Below are 20,713 nucleotides of genomic sequence, written 5' to 3'. Positions count from 1 at the left end.
GCGGTATATCAGGGGTTCCCAAACTTTTTCATTCCGGGGACCCACCTAAGCAAGTAATTTAATCTCATGACCCACCATAATATTTTAATGTGGAAAAATGGCTATAAAATGTCTCCATTCAAAGCAGTCAGAAATAAAAGCTCCTGTCGTTTGTTCTTTCAGTTCTTAACATAAACCACCAATGTTTGCAACACCTGTGCTTTCGTCAAGTTGTAGAGCAAATGCAGCACTACTGCGGATGTTTTCACTTGTTTGTTCACGTAAATCATAAGACATTTCCTCAGTACTCTATAGTAGTGTTATCGGAAAGTGGAACTTAAGCTATCTTTACGAGAGCATCTTTACCAACGCAATCTTACGGCAATTCGTAACTTTTTGATTTAGTGGCTAATTTGTATGAATTCGTACGATCTAATTCATACAATTTAGTACGATTTGCTCATCCCCCAATGACAGTTGGGTTTAGGGGTGGGGTCAGGTGCATCGCCTCCTTTTTAAAATCTTACAATTTCGTACGACTGAACTTGTACGAATTCGTACAAATTAGCCACAAAACTGGCAAAAAGTAAAATACTTACGTTTTCTCGTGAGATCAGGCTGTCTTTACCCAGCATTTCCTCAATGATGTCTATGCAGGCCAGCAGCAGAAGCTCCTCTCCTATGGTGTGTGGCTTTTGGGATTTTGCCATTCGTTATGCAAAAAATGAGCTTCGAAGTGCTTTTTGTGGGATGCACAAATGGCTGCATTTCATTATTTAAGCGAACGCTACAGGGCGGTATGACACCGTTTCTTTTCGCGTTTACCAGCTGACCACTTACCCCAGAATCCAAAAAATAACTTTTAATAACAGGTGAGAATGTGTTTTCCCAGAGATGGGTTGCGGCTGGAAGGGCATCTGCTGCGTAAAAATTTGCTGGATAAGTTGGTGGTTCATTCCGCAGTGGCGATCCTGAATTAATAAAGAGACTAAGCCGACAAGAAAATGAATAAATAAATAAACAGGTGAGAATGTGGTAAAATCCGAAAACGTGGTAAAAATCAGGGATTCCCTAATCAGTTTAGGGAAGTAAGTGGGTGGGTGGGTCAATCGGACGGTGGGTCAGCCAATTGGCCGGTCGCCCAATCAATCATTCAGCCAGTCTTTAAGAGAGAACAGCGCGTGCGCGAACGGCACTCACGAGAGACATTTGAAACGCGAAAACGGGACATCCCGGGACGTATTTCGCGGTCTCCAGAAACGTCCACGGGACTACGATTTCAGAATGAGCCTGGGTTGCATGTGACAGTTCCACACAAATGAATCGGACTCATTCAATGAGTAAATGTGTTTTAACCTAAATGATTCATCTGAAAAACAGAATCATCTCTAAAGAGTTGTTCGCTTATTATCGTAACGGTTTTGATTCACTGCAACGTAAATATAGCTGCAGCTAAGTGACGTTATGCGACCCACTTTTACTCACTGTGCGAGCCACTAGTTTGAAAACCCTTGCTCTATATAATGGCAATGAATGGTGACAGTATTTTATAGATCAAAAATAAACACGTACAAACGAGTCTAAATCAATAGCCATGGCTTCTGATCAGGTTTGTGTAAGAAACTTAATGTTATTTACAGTATTATTCGCTTAAAGAACGACAATTAGACTATATTCACACATGCAGCAAGAATAGTTTGACCAGGCTGTAGAATAAAGCAAATAATTAAACTAATGATAAATAAACTGTGGATTAAACTGCAAAGTTTCACACACACACACATTTGTTTTTGTGAAAAATGGGTACACTACATAGGTTTCCATTCATTTTATACTGTTCAAACCGTATATTGTATTGCCCTCACCCTACTCCACCCCTAAACCCAACCATCACAGGAGTCAGTGTCCAGCTTTACTCTCTGATTAAACTCATCCTGTAGGATTTATAAGCATTTTGAGAAATGAGGACGTCACCAATGTCCTCATATTTCACCTCCTTTTTGTAATACCTGTGTCATACCAATGTCATTATATAGATTTGTGTCCTGATATGTCACAAAAACAAGTACACAAACACACACACATCTGAATTACATTCATTAATTTTCCTTCAACTTAGTCCCTTATTAATCAGGGGTCGGCACTGCGGAATGAACCGCCAACTGTTCCAGTATATGTTTTACGCAGCAAATGCCCTTCCAGCTGCAACCCATCACAGGGAAACACCCATACACACTCAAATTCATACACACACTCATACACAATGGCCAATTTAGCTTGTTCAATTCACCTATAGTGCATGACTGTGGGGGAAACAGGAGCACCTGGAGGAAACCCACACCAACACGGGGAGAACATGCAAACTCCACACAGAAATCCCAACTGGCCCAGTCAGGACTCAAACCAGCAACCTTGATAGTAAAAGGATGATAATTATTATGTTAGTATGACTCTGGCAATGGCAGGAGCAGTGGTACAAAGCTGGCTCTTGTGTGTTGTGGGTCCGAAAGGAAAGTCACGGCAGCTGCAGCGGGAACAGCCACAGACTTCACTGCCACTTTCACAAAAGACACTGTGAAATCCAGCCACGTACATAAATAAACCTCTTTCATCAGGCAGATCTTCAATGATGCGAGGCATCTGCACGGAGGGATCCTCAAACAGAGCACGTCTGCTCATCCACATCCTGAGTCATACGTTTCTGTCATCATTTATACTCATTCCTTCATTTTCCTTCAGCTTAGTCCCTTTATTCATCAGGGCTCACCGCATTGGAATGAACCGCCAACTATTCCAGCATACACAGCGAATGCCGAGTGCAACCCAGTACTGGGAAACACCCATACACTCTCACATTCACACACATACACTACGGCCAATTTAGTTCATCAGTTCACCTATAGCGCATGTGTTTGGACTATGGGGGAAACCGGAGCACCCAGAGGAAACCCATGCCAACACAGGGAGAACATGCAAACTCCACACAGAAATGCCAACTGGCCCAGCCAGGACTCGAACCAGCAACCTTCATTATGTTATTCCAGCCTGATCTCAGGAGGAAACGTAAGTATTTTACATTTTGTCAGTTTATTGGCTGATTCGTAAGAGTTTAGTTGTACGAAAATGTACAATTTTAAAAAGAAGGCGTGGCACCCAACCCTACCCCTAACCCCAACCGTCATTGGGTGATGAGCAAATCGTACTAAATTGTACAGATTAGATCGTACGAATTCATACAAATTAGCCACTAAATCAAAAAGTTACGAATTACCGTCATATTGCATTAGTTATTCCACACAAGGCTTTCAGGAACACAAAATGACAGGTTAAAACAAATAATGAAAGCCTAAAACGTATGATGCTCCTAAAGATTTTGTTTCTAGTATCGACACCAGAACTCATCAACATTTATACAATTTTACCTTTGCACAAAACAACTATATATTTAAAAAATGATCATTTATATTATATAATGTTTCTTCAGACGACAAAATAAGAGTAAAGTAGACAATCTCATAATTCGGTCCTTGCTTTAAATATGTTTATTTAACATAAAAACTATTGTTAAACTGAATTACATTTTAGTTGACTGTCATAGTTTCAAGAATTACAATTAAAGGTGCCCTAGAATGTAATGTGGGCATAGATAAGCATAGCTGAATAATAGGAATTAAGTACATGGAAAAACACTGACTATAACGGTCTCGGCTCATTAATATGCATGGCCCAGGCAGCGTTTGATTGGCCACATGAACTAGTGAGATTACAACAACAATGAAGCTTGTATTAAACATACTATATAAATATGTGGGACTTTTATTTTAAAAACAGGAGAGGCAGGGAGACTTAAAAAGAGCAGTTTTGAACAAGGAGTGTTCACAGCTTGACAGAACGCAAAATGCAGGATATACGGATTTAACTTTTTTCAGCGCCACAACAAAAAGACATAGTGCTCTATTTTAACGCACATGGCATAGTGCTCAATTTTAACGCACATGGCATAGTGCTCTATTTTAACGCACCTGGCGCAAAAGGGCATTAAGGCCATGTCTGAATCCACTTTTGCTATTTTAACGACTGAAAAACATGGTTTTCGTTGCAAGAATGGTATAACAGGGTTGTGAGCAGTTTTAAGTCGGTCAATGGTGCAGCCCATTTTAGTTCCACAAAATAGCAACGCGCCAACAATGCGCCCTAAAACACCTCCTGTATAGATCAAAACACCCAGTAGTCCACATGGTGGAGCAAATGGATTTGCTTTTTAAACAAACAACTTAATACAAATCGTGAAGATTACTGTAAAAATAGCAACAAATCGTGCCAAACACGTCTTGCACCTTAATAGGCCCATAAGGTCTGTTTAACCGTATCATTTCTTAGTATAACATGTATATAGTGAAAATTGCCACATATGTTTGTAATGAGGCAACAAACACATGTGAACTGCTGAGTATAAGCGCATGTGTATGCATTGTGTCATATCACTTAGCTTGATTTTATCCACACACTGATATGTAGATATTAGAGAACAATTTAACATATTGAATCGATAGACTCGATTTCAGATCCTCACACAAAGCTGACACATGGTTTTAGAAGACTTTAACCTTTTATACATGTATTTTTTGCATTATATTATTATAAGCCTGTTATTATAAGCCCTTGACAGTAAAAATCTTTTGTGCTCCACGAAAGATCGAAAATCCTTCTGGTTTGAAAGGAAGCTGAGTAAATGGCAGACTTGTTTTGATCCTTTTCAGAGCAGTGGAACATTTGACTAAAGCAAGTGAGTAAGACGTCACATCAGCTCCCAGAGAATTAAGAAAAGACTGTCTAATTTTAATGCAAAGAGCGTAAAGCAGCGTCAACACCCTGAAGCACGGCTAAAATAGAGAAGAACCAAGGGTGTCAGCCGAGAGGAAGCCAGAGAGAAGTTTGAGCCGAGAAAAGCAGATCATGAAAAACAGCAGTTTTCCCTCCATTCCTCTGGACGGGGTTTTAATGACTTCCAGACTGAAGACTCTCCTCCTCTTATGGAGCGGATTCAGCCTCGTGAACGTCAGCTTCGCTCTTACCCAACACTTCTGAAAGCCACGCCAGCGCTTTTAGAGAAAGACAAATTATTTCAAAGCATGTAATTGGTTGTGACGAAGCAGTGCAAACATTCCTAAACTCCTAATGCTGCCTCATGAACCGAGCCATTGTTTTCTAGGGCCAGGTTCTGAAGTAGCGAGCTAATTCTAATTACGCCGGTCCCCTTCCCCCTCATGATAAACTGATGGCGCACTCTTTGCTGAACGGGTTTCTGTTAGGCCGTTCTGCCAGAAAGGGTGTGAATGGAAAGACACTTCACACTCGCGAACTCCACACACTGAGAACTTTCAACCACAACCTGAGATTAAAAGCTGCTGCTAAACTGAGCTTCACTTTCTCGCTTTCAGATGAATGTAAATCACGTGGAATGCTGGGTGACGTCTTTTTAGCAGTGGTCTGCCTTCTGTGAAACACTCTCCTAGGCCAAAATGTGGAGTCTAAGCAGTTTTGAATCTATGGGCCTGAAATCAGTGGAGTTTTTAATGAGTTATTCTGGGCTCTGGGGTGAACACAAGCTCAGGATATTTTAACACATAATTAACAGCTAAACTCATCTACTCACTAGTCAACAACTAAACTCATCTACTCACTAGTCAACAACTACACTCATCTACTCACTAGTCAACAACTAAACTCATCTAGTCACTAGTCAACAACTAAACTCATCTACTCACTAGTCAACAGCTAAACTCATCTACTCACTAGTTGACATCTAAACTCATCTACTCACTAGTCAACAACTACACTCATCTACTCACTAGTCAACAACAAAACTCATCTACTCACAAGTCAACAACTACACTCATCTACTCACTAGTCAACAACTAAACTCATCTACTCACTAGTCAACAGCTAAACTCATCTACTCACTAGTCAACAGCTAAACTCATCTACTCACTAGTCAACAGCTAAACTCATCTACTCACTAGTCAACAACTACACTCATCTACTCACTAGTCAACAACTAAACTCATCTACTCACTAGTCAACAGCTAAACTCATCTACTCACTAGTCAACAGCTAAACTCATCTACTCACTAGTCAACAGCTAAACTCATCTACTCACTAGTCAACAACTACACTCATCTACTCACTAGTCAACAGCTAAACTCATCTACTCACTAGTCAACAGCTAAACTCATCTACTCACTAGTCAACAACTAAACTCATCTACTCACTAGTCAACAGCTAAACTCATCTACTCACTAGTCAACAGCTAAACTCATCTACTCACTAGTCAACAACTACACTCATCTACTCACTAGTCAACAACTAAACTCATCTACTCACTAGTCAACAGCTAAACTCATCTACTCACTAGTCAACAGCTAAACTCATCTACTCACTAGTCAACAGCTAAACTCATCTACTCACTAGTCAACAACTAAACTCATCTACTCACTAGTCAACAACTAAACTCATCTACTCACTAGTCAACAGCTAAACTCATCTACTCACTAGTCAACAGCTAAACTCATCTACTCACTAGTCAACAGCTAAACTCATCTACTCACTAGTCAACAGCTAAACTCATCTACTCACTAGTCAACAACTAAACTCATCTACTTACCAGTCAACAGCTTAAGTCATCTTCTCACTAGTCAACAACTAAACTCATCTACTCACTAGTCAACAGCTAAACTCATCTACTCACTAGTCAACAACTAAACGCATCTACTCACTAGTCTACAGCTGAACTCATCTACTCACTAGTCAACAACTAAACTCATCTACTCACTAGTCAACAACTAAACTCATCTACTCACTAGTCAACAGCTAAACTCAACTACTCACTAGTCAACAGCTAAACTCATCTACTCACTAGTCAACAGCTAAACTCATCTACTCACTAGTCAACAGCTAAACTCATCTACTCACTAGTCAACAACTAAACTCATCTACTTACCAGTCAACAGCTTAAGTCATCTTCTCACTAGTCAACAACTAAACTCATCTACTCACTAGTCAACATCTAAACTCATCTACTCACTAGTCAACAGCTAAACTCATCTACTCACTAGTCAACAACTAAACTCATCTACTCACTAGTCTACAGCTGAACTCATCTACTCACTAGTCAACAACTAAACTCATCTACTCACTAGTCAACAACTAAACTCATCTACTCACTAGTCAACAGCTAAACTCATCTACTCACTAGTCAACAGCTAAACTCATCTACTCACAAGTCAACAGCTAAACTCATCTGGGAAAAACCTTTTATAAACTATGTATAATTAAATAGTTAGGCTGTTATATGTCTGTTTGAGACATGTTTCTGAAATGAAGATCATAATTGTGAATTTGTGATGGTCTTTGTATAAAGTAAAAAGGGAAGCAGATCTAGTATTTGCAGCGTCCTCTTGATAACTCACTGTAAACAGATCTAAGCAAGGCCACAAGAAGCCAATGTCAAAGGAACTGACCAGACTAAACAAGTGAAATGATAAAAATGTGTGCTTCAGGTCAAAGTAATCTAGAAACAGAACGACCACTCGGAAAAACCCAACACTGATAAGTCCAATCAGAAACACTAACAGCAACACACAGCCAGGACTCTCACAGCTCAGATTTCACTCAATGCACCACCTCACATCACTGCATTTAAAAACATCCATATATTAATTTCCTTTTCAGCTTAGTCCCTTTATTAATCTGGGGTTGCCACAGCGGAATGAACCGCCAACTTATCTAGCACATATTCAAAACAATATTCACTTTTGGGGGGAAACTAACCCCTAAAGAAGCGGACAACAGAAAAAATATTCAATTTTGGGGGGAAACTAACCCCTTAAGAAGTGGACAACAGAAAAAAAATATTCAGTTTTGAGGGGACTAACCCCTCAAGAAGCGGATAGCCAAAAATAATCAGTTTTGGGGTAACACTAACCCCTAAAGAAGCGGATAGCAGAAAAAAATATTCAATTTTGGGGGAACTAAACCCTAAAGAGATAAAGAGATGTACATACAGACATCCGGAGCCTCGTCTGAGCCATCCGGACAGTCTTTCTCTCCATCACAGCGCCAGCCTTTGGAGATGCACGTCACCTGATCCCTGCAAACAAACTGCTTCGGGCTGCACGTTTTTGGAGCTGAAACAAAGAGACAGCAGAACCAGCCATGAGTCAAAATTAATAATGCATTCAGCTATTACTCATATGAAAAAGGCAAATGCATTTGAACACACAATTATTAGCCCTGCTTTGAAATTGTAATACTTTTCTTTAATATCTTTAATGTCCTTGCATCTATATGCGGATGACACTCACATGTATTTTGTTCTAAAACGGCTTACAACCACTCCCAGGTTGCTTAGAGGAGCTTAAACTTTGGCTCTCAGGCAATTTTTTTAATTTAAATGAAAAAAAAAAACTGAAGTAATTGTATTTGGGCACAAAGAAAGTCCTCTGTTAGATGTCAATGTGAGATCCGTGGCCCCGCATATTACCCAGTGTGTAAGAAATCTAGGTGTTATGTTTGATGAAAACTTAAAATTTGACAAACAGATCAGTACTGTCGTTAAATCCTGCTTTTACCACCTTTCAAGAGTTCACACTTAGCTGATGATTTATAAAAGCTTGTTTGGCATGCTGTCCTGGGAGAGAGCCCCGAGCTCAAGGGCTCCTCGAGCCCGGGGCTTCCTCCCGTTGGCAGAGTATTGTTGGCAGAGTATTGTATTGTATTGTATTGTATTGTATTGCATTGTATTTCATTATATTGCATTGCATTGTATTATATTGTATTGTATTGTGTTGCATTGCATTGCATTGCATTGCATTGCATTGTATTGTATTGCATTGCATTGCATTGCATTGCATTGCATTGCATTGCATTGCATTGCATTGCATTGTATTGTATTGTATTGTATTGCATTGCATTGTATTGTATTGCATTGCATTGCATTGCATTGTACTGCATTGCATTGTATTGTATTGCATTGCATTGTATTGTATTTTTTGTATCTTTTAAAATAAAATAAATTGCACATTTTTAAATTCAATAGTTTTAATAACCAATGTTTTTTCACTTGTGCTGGGCATTAAATAATTATGATTAAATAATTATTAATTGCAATTAATCAGAATAACAGTTTGTTTTGCAATTATTATTTTGGTTTGAATAAGTGTTACTGTGTATATTTATTATGTGGGTATATATAAATACAAACATGCATGCATATATTTGACGAAATGTTTATATTTATATATATATTTATGGCTAGGGGTACAAAAATAGAAGTGAGATTGAAGACTTGGTCTTTTCCTGTTTCATTTAATGAATTGCTGAATTCAGAATTTAAAGTGAGATATTTAATTTACTCATTATTTACTCTCCCTCTAGTGGTTTCAAACCTTTTTGAGCTTCTTTTTTTCTGTCGAACCCATAAGAAGATATTTTGAAGAATGCTGAAAGCCAGCAACCATTGACTTCCATGGTAGGACAAACAAATACTATGGAAGTCAATGGTTACAGGTTTTCAACAGTCTTAAAAATGTTGTTAACAGAAGAAAAAAAAACTCATAAAGGTTTGAAACAAGCAAAGGATGTGTAAATAACAAACTACCCAGTTAATTAGGCAACTCATTAGACAATATAGTGGTTTGTTCTGTTGTAGACAATCAAAAATAAGTAGTTGATAATATTGATCACTGCTTTTCTATATATATATATATATATATATATATATATATATATATATATATATATATATATATATATATATGTGTGTGTGTGTGTGTGTGTGTGTGTGTGTGTGTGTGTGTGTGTGTGTGTGTGTGTGTGTATATATACTGTTTAAAATAAATAAGACTTTCTCCAGGAGACAAATATATTAGGAAATACTGTGAAAAACACAAAGCTCTGTTAAACAGCACTAATATTAAGAGAGAGAAAAGTCACGTTTGACAGGAAGGCTAATAATGTTGTCTTCAACTGTACGTGACACATGAGCATCCATAATTAAGTGAAATCAAACAGGCGTTGTGGGTATCTGTGGTCTGGCTGGCGTTTGGCTGCATTGGAGGTTGCCAGATACTGATGCTCATTTCTGTCTGAAAACAAACCAACCGCAGCCAAGACTGTCTATCTTGCCCGCCAGACTGCATTTACTCCAGTCTGGACATCACACACACACACACAAAGTCCAGCTCTGACCGATGCGCTGTTAAAAAAAAATGGTGTGCTTTTGAGTTGAAACAAGTTAGCCTTTCTAGTCACGTCAGCTTACATCAATCAGAGGGGCTAAAATATTAGATTAAACTTTCTACAACTTTCTATGACAGTGTTGGGCAATAATAGCGCGTTACAATTAATCAGTGGCGGTTCTAGTTTAAATGTCACCCTGGGTGAACACCCCATATGAACACCCCCCCCCCCCCCCCCATAAAATAACTAAAATTTTACTAATAATAAATATATGCATTTATTGTCAGCAAATATAACACTTTATTTATATTTATAAAAAATTATATATATATATTATAATAATTATACAATTTTTATTCTTAATAAATGACTGAAAACAATGCTAAATTTTTTTAAAATAAAACCTTTTGCATGAATATTATGACAATATATATATATATATATATATATATATATATATATATATATATATATATATATATATATTAATGAATTAACTAATTTATTTATTTGTTTGTTTGTTTATTATTTTTTATTATTTAATTTTTGTTATGTTTGTATATCTTTGTGTATAAATGTGGTATTTTACCTTTTTTTATATACTTATTTAGTGTATAATTTTTTCTTGATAATTTCTTGTTTGGTGAATTGCATCAGTGCATATTTCTATATGTCTCAATATTATGCATATTTTAATGTCTGACCTAAGATGAACCTAATGAAAAAAATTGAAAGAATAAATAAATAATTCAATTTTAAAAATAATTTGAGTAAAAAAGAAAAAGAAAATTATTGATGGGAAAACAAGCGATTTTTAGCGAGAAAGTAAACCGAAACTATCAGTTTTTTGATTCCTTAGTCTACTTTATAATATTAGTTACAATAATCAAAATGTTTGATGCATATATGACGTGTATGTATGACTGTATAGTTTGAATGCTTCTATACAGCTGAAGTCAGAATTATTCGCCATATTAGACTAGATATTCTTCAAGACACTTCTATACAGCTTAAAGTGACATTTAAAGGCTTAACTGGGTTAATTAGGTTAACTAGGCAGGTTAGGGTAATTAGGCAAGTTATTGTATAATGATGGGTTGTTCTGTAGACTATTGAAAAAAAATATTGCTTAAAGTGGCTAATAATATTGACTTTAAAATGGTGTTTAAAAAATTTAAAACTGCTTTTAATCTATCCGAAATAAAACAAATAAGACTTTCTTCAGAAGAAAAAACATTATCAGACATACTGTGAAAATTTCCTTGCTCGGTTAAACATCATTTGGGAAATATTTAAAGACATCAATAATCAAAGGGGGGCTAATAATTCTGACTTCAACTGTATATGAAATCCACCTTAAATATGAAACATCATGTGTGTAAATGGAAAGGCCAGTCAGGTCAAAGTCAGACAAGCACTTTAAGTTCTTACATTTGTCAGGACATCAAAACAATACCACTGGAAGTTAAGTCTAGTCTTGTGGATGCATGTGTGTTGCTTTAATATACGCCCCTTCGATGTTGTCTCTGGCCAGGGATTCCTCCAAGAGGGCCAAAGTACAGTTGATCCTGATGCTATCATACCCCATCGCCAAACAGTTTGTGACAGGGCAAAACAACAAGCTCCCGGTGGTAAGGAAAAACGTATAGCCTGAGAGGTACGGTGCAGGTTACCTTTATCAGTCAGGAGTTTCCAATGCCAAAAGGGTACCAAGGGAAAGTTTCAGTGGTGGCCATTCTCGCTTGAGGAAATGTCAAAGTAAAGCTCGTTCACATATCCTATGAGAAGCACTTCTCACAAAGCAGATGCTTCATACACAGAAATACATGTGTCTACATGTTCATTACTATCCTTTCTATGAGCATGATTTGATTGTAACAGCAGGTCAATGATTTATTTTATTCGTTTATAGGCTGGCTTGCCGGAGAAACGTCTGAAGTGCAGTATGCAGTTCTCCAGAGCGTTCCTCCACTGTTCCCACATCAGTGGCAGTGATGTAACCCGTCTGCAGCTCATCAAAGCACATCTTGTTCTGCTTTGGCTGCAGAAAGCTCCAAAAATGTGTCCGCTTTTCATTGGTGGAATATTTGGAATCGAGTGTGAATTCATTCCAGACCAGCGAAAGCTCTGTGAAAAACCTGGAGTCTCGCTATCGCCAGCCCACCGCAGACATAAACACAGCAGAAACGCAGACCGCTATCAGCACTTCCTACAGAACGACGACAACAACAAAAAAACAGCTAGCACACAGCAAAGATCTTCTCAAGTGTTTCAGTAACATTTCTTTAAGTTCAGGAATCCTTATTTTTGAATGTTTCTTATCCTCCTGTTTGAACATTTCATTTATTTTAAATGTATTAAAAATGTTTCTTCTTGATTATCTGGACATTATTCATTAATGCTATAACACAATAAATACACTTATTTGTTTTAATGTTTTTATTTTTACTTATTTTAATATTTTAATAACACATGAACATGACATTTGAGCAGTCTTTGAATATACAGCAATTTGTATTGTATTTTTTTTTTCTTAATCTATTTTATTTGATTGGTTAAAAAAGTATGTTACATTTGAATAGTCTTTGAATTTTCAGCATATTTGATTTTCTTTTACTTTTAATTTAGTTTAATTTAATTTTATTAATTTAACTTTATTTTAATTTAATTTAATGAAGTTTTATTTTTTAATTTATTTTAATTTAATTTAATTTAATTTAATTAATTTAATTTAATTTAATTTAATTTAATTTAATTTAATTTAATTTAATTTAATTTAATTTTATTTTATTTAATAGTTCACATTCTTTTTATTCACATTATTTGTGAATATTTATTATCCGCCAGAACACCCTATTTTTAGTTATCTCATAAAACATTACTCTTTAAACACTACTTCATTTGCTTTTATTTTACTGTATATTAATATTAAATAAAATTATTTGTTTTGATGCTTTTTTTTACTTATGTCAATATTCTAATAACATAAAAACATGAATGTTACATTTAAGTAGTCTTTGAATATTCAGCACATTATATTATTATTTTTTATACCTTATTTTATTTTATTTTGATTATAAATATAAAAAAGCATGTTACTTTTGAATAGTCTTCAAATTTTCAGCATATTTAATTTTATCTTATCTTTAAATTAAATGAAATTATATTACATTACATTTGTTTTATTTTATTTTAATTATATTGTATTTTATTTCATTTTATTGTACTTTTTCATTTAATTTTTTATTTAACTTTTTTATTTCATTTTATTTTATTTTATTTTACTTTTTCATTTTATTTTACTTTTTATTTCATTTCATTTCATTTTACTTTTTATTTCATTAAATTTTTTTCATTTTACTAATTATTTCATTTTATTTTAGTTTAGTTTTTTATTTTATTTCTTTTCATTTCATTTTTTTTCATTTTATTTTAATTTTTTATTTTATTTTATTTTATTTGAGTTTAGTTTAGTTTTTTATTTTATTTTACTTTTTTCATTTCATTTCACTTTTATTTCATTTTATTTTAATTTACTTTTTTATTTAATTTAATTTTACTTTTTTATTTTATTTAATTTAATTTTACTTTTACATTTTATTTTATTTTATTTTATTTTACTTTTTAATTTCGTTTCATTTCATTTAATTTCATTTTCATTTTTATTTTATTTTATTTTAGTTTAGTTTTTTATTTTATTTTATTTTATTTATTTATTAATTTTTTATTTTACTATGCCTCCATATTGCAAATGTTATAAAAATAATTCATAACCACTATGCTACAAACACAAACTGGAGTAAAGGTTACAGAAACATTCTCTGTTAACTGAGATGCAGAGAAAATCATGAAGCAGACTTATTTTCAGGTTATTTTTGACCAGCCGTGGTTGCATAAAATAAGCTCTGAGATTATGAGCGAGGTTATGATTATGAAATACAAAGAATTGAAAACCTTGCCTACAGAACCCTTCATTTTTCATTCACTTTCCTTTGGCTTAGTGCCTTCTTTATCAGGAGTCGCCACTGTGGAGTGAACCGCCAACTATTCCAGCATGTTTTACACGGCTGATGCCCTTCCAGCTGCAACCCAGTACTGGGAAACACACATACACACTCATTCACACACTCATACACTATGGACAATTTAGTTTATCAATTCCCCTATACCACGTGTTTGGGCTGTGGGGGAAACCAGAGCACCTGTAGGAAACCCACACCAACACGGGAAGAACATGCAAACTCCACACAGAAATGACAATTGGACCAGCCGGGACTCGAACCAGTGACATTCTTGCTGTGAGGCCACAGAACCAGCTACAGGGAAAGTTTCTTTCAAGCAAATGTGCTCTCAGTAATGTGAATGCAGATGTTCAGAGAGCATTTAGAAACAACATTTACACAGCTTAACGGGAACGTTAGGGAAACATTTATGAAACCTGTTTTTGTCCAGTGACTCTGAGGCAGCTGATTTGCAGCCAGAACATTTCACCCACATGAAGAATGATATTGCGTAAAATATTTCACAACTAATTGTCAAAAACCTGAAAGTCTTCAGGATGTCGGCGGCCGGAAGAAAAATGAATCGACACATTTTTGTCAACACGGAAAGCTGCAGGGCTCCATTTCTGCTTAAAGTGAACACTGACACACGGTTTATTTGTTTTTATACACACACACACACACACACACACACAAGCATATGTACTCATACATACTCACAGAAGCATATGTATTCACACACTGACATGTACACATTCACACACACTTTCACACACTAACACATGTACACACACACACTTAGCGATCTTTATGGGCTTTGTAGGCACACGTTGTAAATAAAAATTTAATAAATTACATTATATTATTTAATTAAATATTAAAATGAGATGTCTGTAAATTTAAGTAAAATTAAATAAAATAAAATTTATTAATTAAAATAAAATAAAATATTTTTTTTAAATAAATTAGATTGATTTGTCTACCTTTAAGTAATAAATAAAATAAAATTAATTAATAAAAAATAATGGAATGACATGTCTGTAATTAACTAATTAAAACAAAATAATATAAAATTAAATTAAACAAAATAAAACATATTTTTATAAATTGGAATGATGTGTGTAAAAAAAATAAAAATAAATCAAAATATTGGAATGACATGTCTGTAATTAATTTAATTTAATTAAATTTAATTTAATTATAAAATTATTTTATATATTATTATTTAATTAAATTTAAATACTGGAATAATGCTGAAAGTAAATAAAATAAAATTTAATTAAAAATGTAAATGAAATAAAATAAAAATGTAAATAAAATTAAATTAAATTAAATATATTGGAATGACATGTTTGTAACTACATAAATAAAATAAAATAATATAAAATAAAATAAAATAAAACATTTTTTAATAAATTGGAATTATGTGTGTAAAAAATAATTAAATAAGTAAAAATATTGGAATGACATGTTTGTAACTAATTAAATTAAATTAAATTATACAATTATATTATATATTCTTATTTAAATAAATTTACGTTTAAACATTGGAATAACGCTAAGAGTAAATAAAATAAAATAAAAAATGTAAATAAAATAAAAAAATGTAAATAAAATAAAAAATATTGGAATGACATGTTTGTAACTAAGTAAATATAATAAAATTAAATAATTAAAGCTTTAAAATAACACAGAAGGCAGCAGGGCTCTGATTCAGCTTAAAGTGAGCTCTGACACACTGTTTATTTGTTTTTATACACTATATATTTTCTTAAATAAATTTGACCAGTGGTTATTTCAGCACATTCCAGAACTGCAAAGACATGAAGGCCGTCTTTATGTGGCTTTCTGACACACACACACACACACACACACACACACAAACTTGCACAATGTACACACACACTTTACAGCTATCTTTATGGGCTCTTCACATAGACGTCATGATGTTTCTACTGTATAAACTGTATATGTTATCCACCAACCCCTAACAGAACTATTCTACGATTATTTTTCATATTTATGACTCATAACATCATTAGTGGATTTTACTTCTGGCTATTTTTATAACACTCTTTACACACACTTGACTTTAAAAAAGCATGCATGCATGTTGCCATAAAGAAAATTTAAATCCGGTGGGCTATACAGTATGCACAGCTAGTGTTTCTCAGCCAACAGTAAACATCCGGGAACAGTTAATGTGACTATTTAACATTTTATAAGGTTCATTTTACAGTATCGCCATCGTAATGTAATTAAAATACAATCATGATGGAAAGAGAGTTCACTAGAAGCTGTAGGGCTGGCTGTCTGAAAACTAAAAGTCTGTGCATCTACTCCATTGTCAGTTTTAAAAACGAATTCATCTTAAATTAAATATACTCTGTGTTTATTCCAACTTGTGTGCATTTTCTTTTATGTTATGTTACTTAAAGTTACAGACAAATTATTACAATATTTTTGTTTTATTTTATTTGAACTGAGTGTTTCACTCATCCAACAACAAACGTGTAAAATTAAATTAAATTAAATTAATATTGGAATGACATGTAAAAATAAAATAAAATGTAATAAAATATTGCAATGACATGTCTATAAATTTATGTTAAATAAATAAAATAAAAAATTAAAAAAATTAAATGTAATTAAAAATTCTAATGAGATGTCAATCTAAATGTAAATGTAAGCAAAATAAAATAAAATAAATATTGGAATGACAGGTCCGTAAAGTTAAGTAATGTAAAATAGAATAAAATAAATTAGACTAGAAATAAATAAATTAAATATTGGAATGACATATCTGTAAATGCAAGCTAAATTAAATAAATAATTAAATAAAATAAAAAAGAAATAATTCATTAAATATTGGAATGACATATCTGTAAATGCAAGCTAAATTAAATAAATAAATAAATAAAATAAAATAGAAATAATTCATTAAATATTGGAATGACATATCTGTAAATGCAAGTTAAATAAATAAAATAAAATAGAAATAATTAATTAAATATTGGAATGACATGTCTGTAAATGTTAAGTCAAATAAATAAAATAAAATAAAATAAAATAAAATAAAATAAAATAAAATAAAATAAAATAAAATAAAATTAAATTAAATAAAATTAAATTTAATTAAATTAAATTAAATTAAATATTGGAATGATGTGTCTATAAATATTAGTAAAATAAAATAAAATAAATATTGGAATGACATAACAGTACATTTAAATAATATAAAATACAATAAGATAATTTAGAAATAAATCAATTAAATATTGGAATGACATATCTTAAAATAAAATAAAATAAAATAGAAATAATTAATTAAATATTGGAATGACATGTCTGTAAATGTTAAGTCAAATAATTTAAATAAAATAAAATAAATTAGAAATAATTAATTAAATAATGTCTGTTAATGTTATATAAATAAAATAAAATAAAATAAAATAAAATAAAATAAAATAAAATAAAATAAAATTAAATTAAATTAAATAAAATTAAATAAAATTAAATAAAATTAAATAAAATTAAATAAAATTAGGAATGATGTGTCAAAAGACGTGTGCATTTAGATTTAGCATTGCTCAAACTCCAACAGAAGAAGCACAAAAAGACTAAAGCTCAGTATCAATATTCAATAATGAAGATATTCAGAGACATCAGTCATAAAGAAACAGCAGATTCTTCTAGAAGGTGAGAAATGAGTCTCAGAAGCAGCTGAACAGTGAATAACACTGAGAGTAATGCAGACGGTGTGCGGCTGTAATTACATTACAGATATAGAAAATTGGATCTGAGCAAAGGAAGAGAACAATAAAGAGGGGAATAATCATTTAAGAAGAGAATAAATGGAGTGTTGGAGACTGGTGGAGCTGAGAGAAACACACACACACACACACACACACACACACACACTCATTCCTGGACTCACATACACATTAAATGAAGGATTAAAAACGCCTGACATTCAAAGGCATCTACTGCTCACAGAAAAACAGGCTGAGTACAGCTTTCTGAGTCTATATAGTGTCTATAGTTATCATAAATACTGTGGAGAATTATTAGCTTGGCGGCAAGGTGGCTCAGCGGTTAGCACTGTGGCCTCACAGCAAGAAGGTTGCTGCTTTGAGTCCCGGCTGGGTCAGTTGGCATTACTGTGTGGAGTTTGCATGTTCTCCCCGTGTTGGCTTGGGTTTCCTGGTGAATAGGTGAACTGATGAACTAAATTGTCCGTAGTGTTTGAGTGTGTGTGTGTGTGTGTGTGAATGAGTGTTCCCAGTACTGGGTTGCGGCTGGAAGGGCATCTGCTGTGTGAAACATATGCTGGAATAGTTGGCGGTTCATTCCGCTGTGGTGACCACCGATAAACCAGAGACTAACCCGAAGGAAAATGAATGCATGAATTATTAGCCCCCTGTATATTTTATCCCCCAATTTTTGTTTAATGAAGAGAAGATTTTTTTCAACACATTTCTAAACATAATAGTTTTAATAACCCATTTATTAATGAAACGGTGAAATTAATAACAATTGTATTAATATCGCAATTTTAAACATGCACGATTTCTAAATCGCCAGACAGCATGATTTTCCCACAGTATGTGATTTAAACCAATCATAACGTATCGCACCTACAGAGCACGAGAACAGGAGACTAAGCTTAATGACACATAGCTGCATAACAGGGATGATGAGTTCAGCACAGGAGGACTTTGTGGCCAAAAAAGTCAACATCTGTGGTGTGGATTTCTTTGGATATAGGAAGGATGATGTATCGCAAAACAACCCAGCAGGCACACAACATTAATATTAGGTAAGATTTTGGTTGTGACATCAGGAGACCAAACCAGAGACAAAAGAACGCAAGCGCAAAACGCGTTGACAATGTTGAGGGAAGCCTTGTTCAAGGCAGCGTCACAATGAGGTCTATGATCAATGCATGGCAACACTTGGAAATGCATGAACACTTAGAAAAGTACACGTCAAAATTGTGATTAAAATTGAAATCGCATTAATAAGTGGGACTCATTTTCAGCCCTGGAGTTTCAAGCCTCAGACCGGCCCACCTCAGTTCACGACTGACTATATTAAAATAAGGTCATTTCCAAATCAGTTTCTAATGACACTATCACGTATTTTTTTGAGAAAACAGCTGCTTTAGAACTTCAAATGTTCAACAACCCTAACAGTATTATATGTCTTAACAATAAAAATGAAAAAAAAACCTACTTAGACGAGGATCAAACCCGAGTCCGCAGTGTCATAGTCTAACACGCTAACCACTGGACCACTACAACTGTGCATTTAAAGTGGCCGTCTTAGTTATATCATCATTAACCAAAATAGATACAAAGAGCAGAGCTTTGGTAAAATAATTAATAAGAAGACTGTGGTCAAGTAAAAAAAATAATGTGTGACTGCTGAGAGCAACAGATTCTGGAGCTAGGGACAACGGCCCTCGCGGCCAAAAGACGCACCGGCCCACCGGGAATTCTCCCAGTCCTCCTGATTAGCCAATCCGGGCCTGAGGTCAATTAAGGGGGTTAATAATATTGACCTTAAAATGGTTTTAAAAAAATTCATAACTGCTTTCATTCTAGCTGAAAAAAAACAGATAAGACTTTTTCTAGAAGAAAAAATATTATAGGAAATACTGTGAAAATTTCCTTGCTCAGTTAAAACATCATCTGGGAAATATTTGAAAAAGAAACATAAATTCACAGAAGTAATTCTGACTTCAACTGTATATGTAATGTTAATAAACTTTATCTGGAAGCTTTGTTTAATAGCTGTGTTTTGCTTCATGGCTGTGTGTCAGATTAGGTTCAGAATCTCCAGAAATCCTCATTTTAATGCAACGCAATACATTACGATTAAATACAAATAACAGAATATGAATGACTGTGGTCCTGTACTGTTTACAAGAGTTTTCCTCCGGCAGCTCTAATGAAAATGAATAACAAGCGTCCAGTGCCAGTGATTATGTCGGGGTGTTTAAGATTATGATTATGTACAACAGGCCAGTACGAGATGTTTGCACAACAGTTTCAAGTACTGCTGTAGAAATATGAGACAGTGTGTCTGCAGTCACTCGCCGTACGTGAATTTAAAGTCCAGTTTAATGCTATGTTTGAAGACAGATTTGAAGGAGACCTATTTTTACAAGATGTAAAATGCATCTTTGATGTCTCTAGAGTGTGTGTGTGAAGTTAAACCTCAAAATACCACACAGATAATGCTTTATAACTCTTTGAAACTGACTCTTTTAGGCTTTGATCCTAACTGTGGTGTTTTGGTGACTGTCGCTTTAAATTCAAATGAGATTGTGCTCTTTTCAGAAGAGGGCGGAGCTACAAATGCCTGTGTGTCAGCATAGTGGCAGATTCAAAAACAAGACTAATGTCCTATGCTAATGAGGTAGAGATGGGCACTTGTGGGCGGGGCTTTCCCCCTTTAATGACACGTACAAAGGGAGAATGTCAATCAAA

At 34.0% G+C, this 20,713-nt stretch overlaps 1 protein-coding gene across 11 annotated transcripts in view; it reads right to left on the bottom strand.

Annotated features, from left to right (window-relative positions):
• The window catches only part of lrp1aa (low density lipoprotein receptor-related protein 1Aa), a 222,310-nt gene that overhangs the window by 176,641 nt on the left and 24,956 nt on the right, over positions 1-20,713 (bottom strand). For all 11 annotated transcript variants that reach the window (XM_087272962.1, XM_087272960.1, XM_087272961.1 and 8 more), the window contains exon 2: positions 8,043-8,165. Coding sequence is in view for 8 of the 11 variants with exons in the window: in XM_087272952.1 (XP_087129078.1) it covers positions 8,043-8,165 (123 nt within the window). In the remaining 3 variants the exon portion in view is untranslated. The remainder of the gene's footprint in view (positions 1-8,042; positions 8,166-20,713) is intronic.

The sequence above is a fragment of the Danio rerio genome, chromosome 11 (genome assembly GCF_052040795.2).
Source record: "Danio rerio strain M-AB ecotype USA chromosome 11, GRCz13ab, whole genome shotgun sequence".
NCBI classification, from domain to species: domain Eukaryota; kingdom Metazoa; phylum Chordata; class Actinopteri; order Cypriniformes; family Danionidae; genus Danio; species Danio rerio.
Note: the sequence above shows the minus strand (reverse complement) of the source record. Positions and strands in the feature narration are given on the sequence as shown.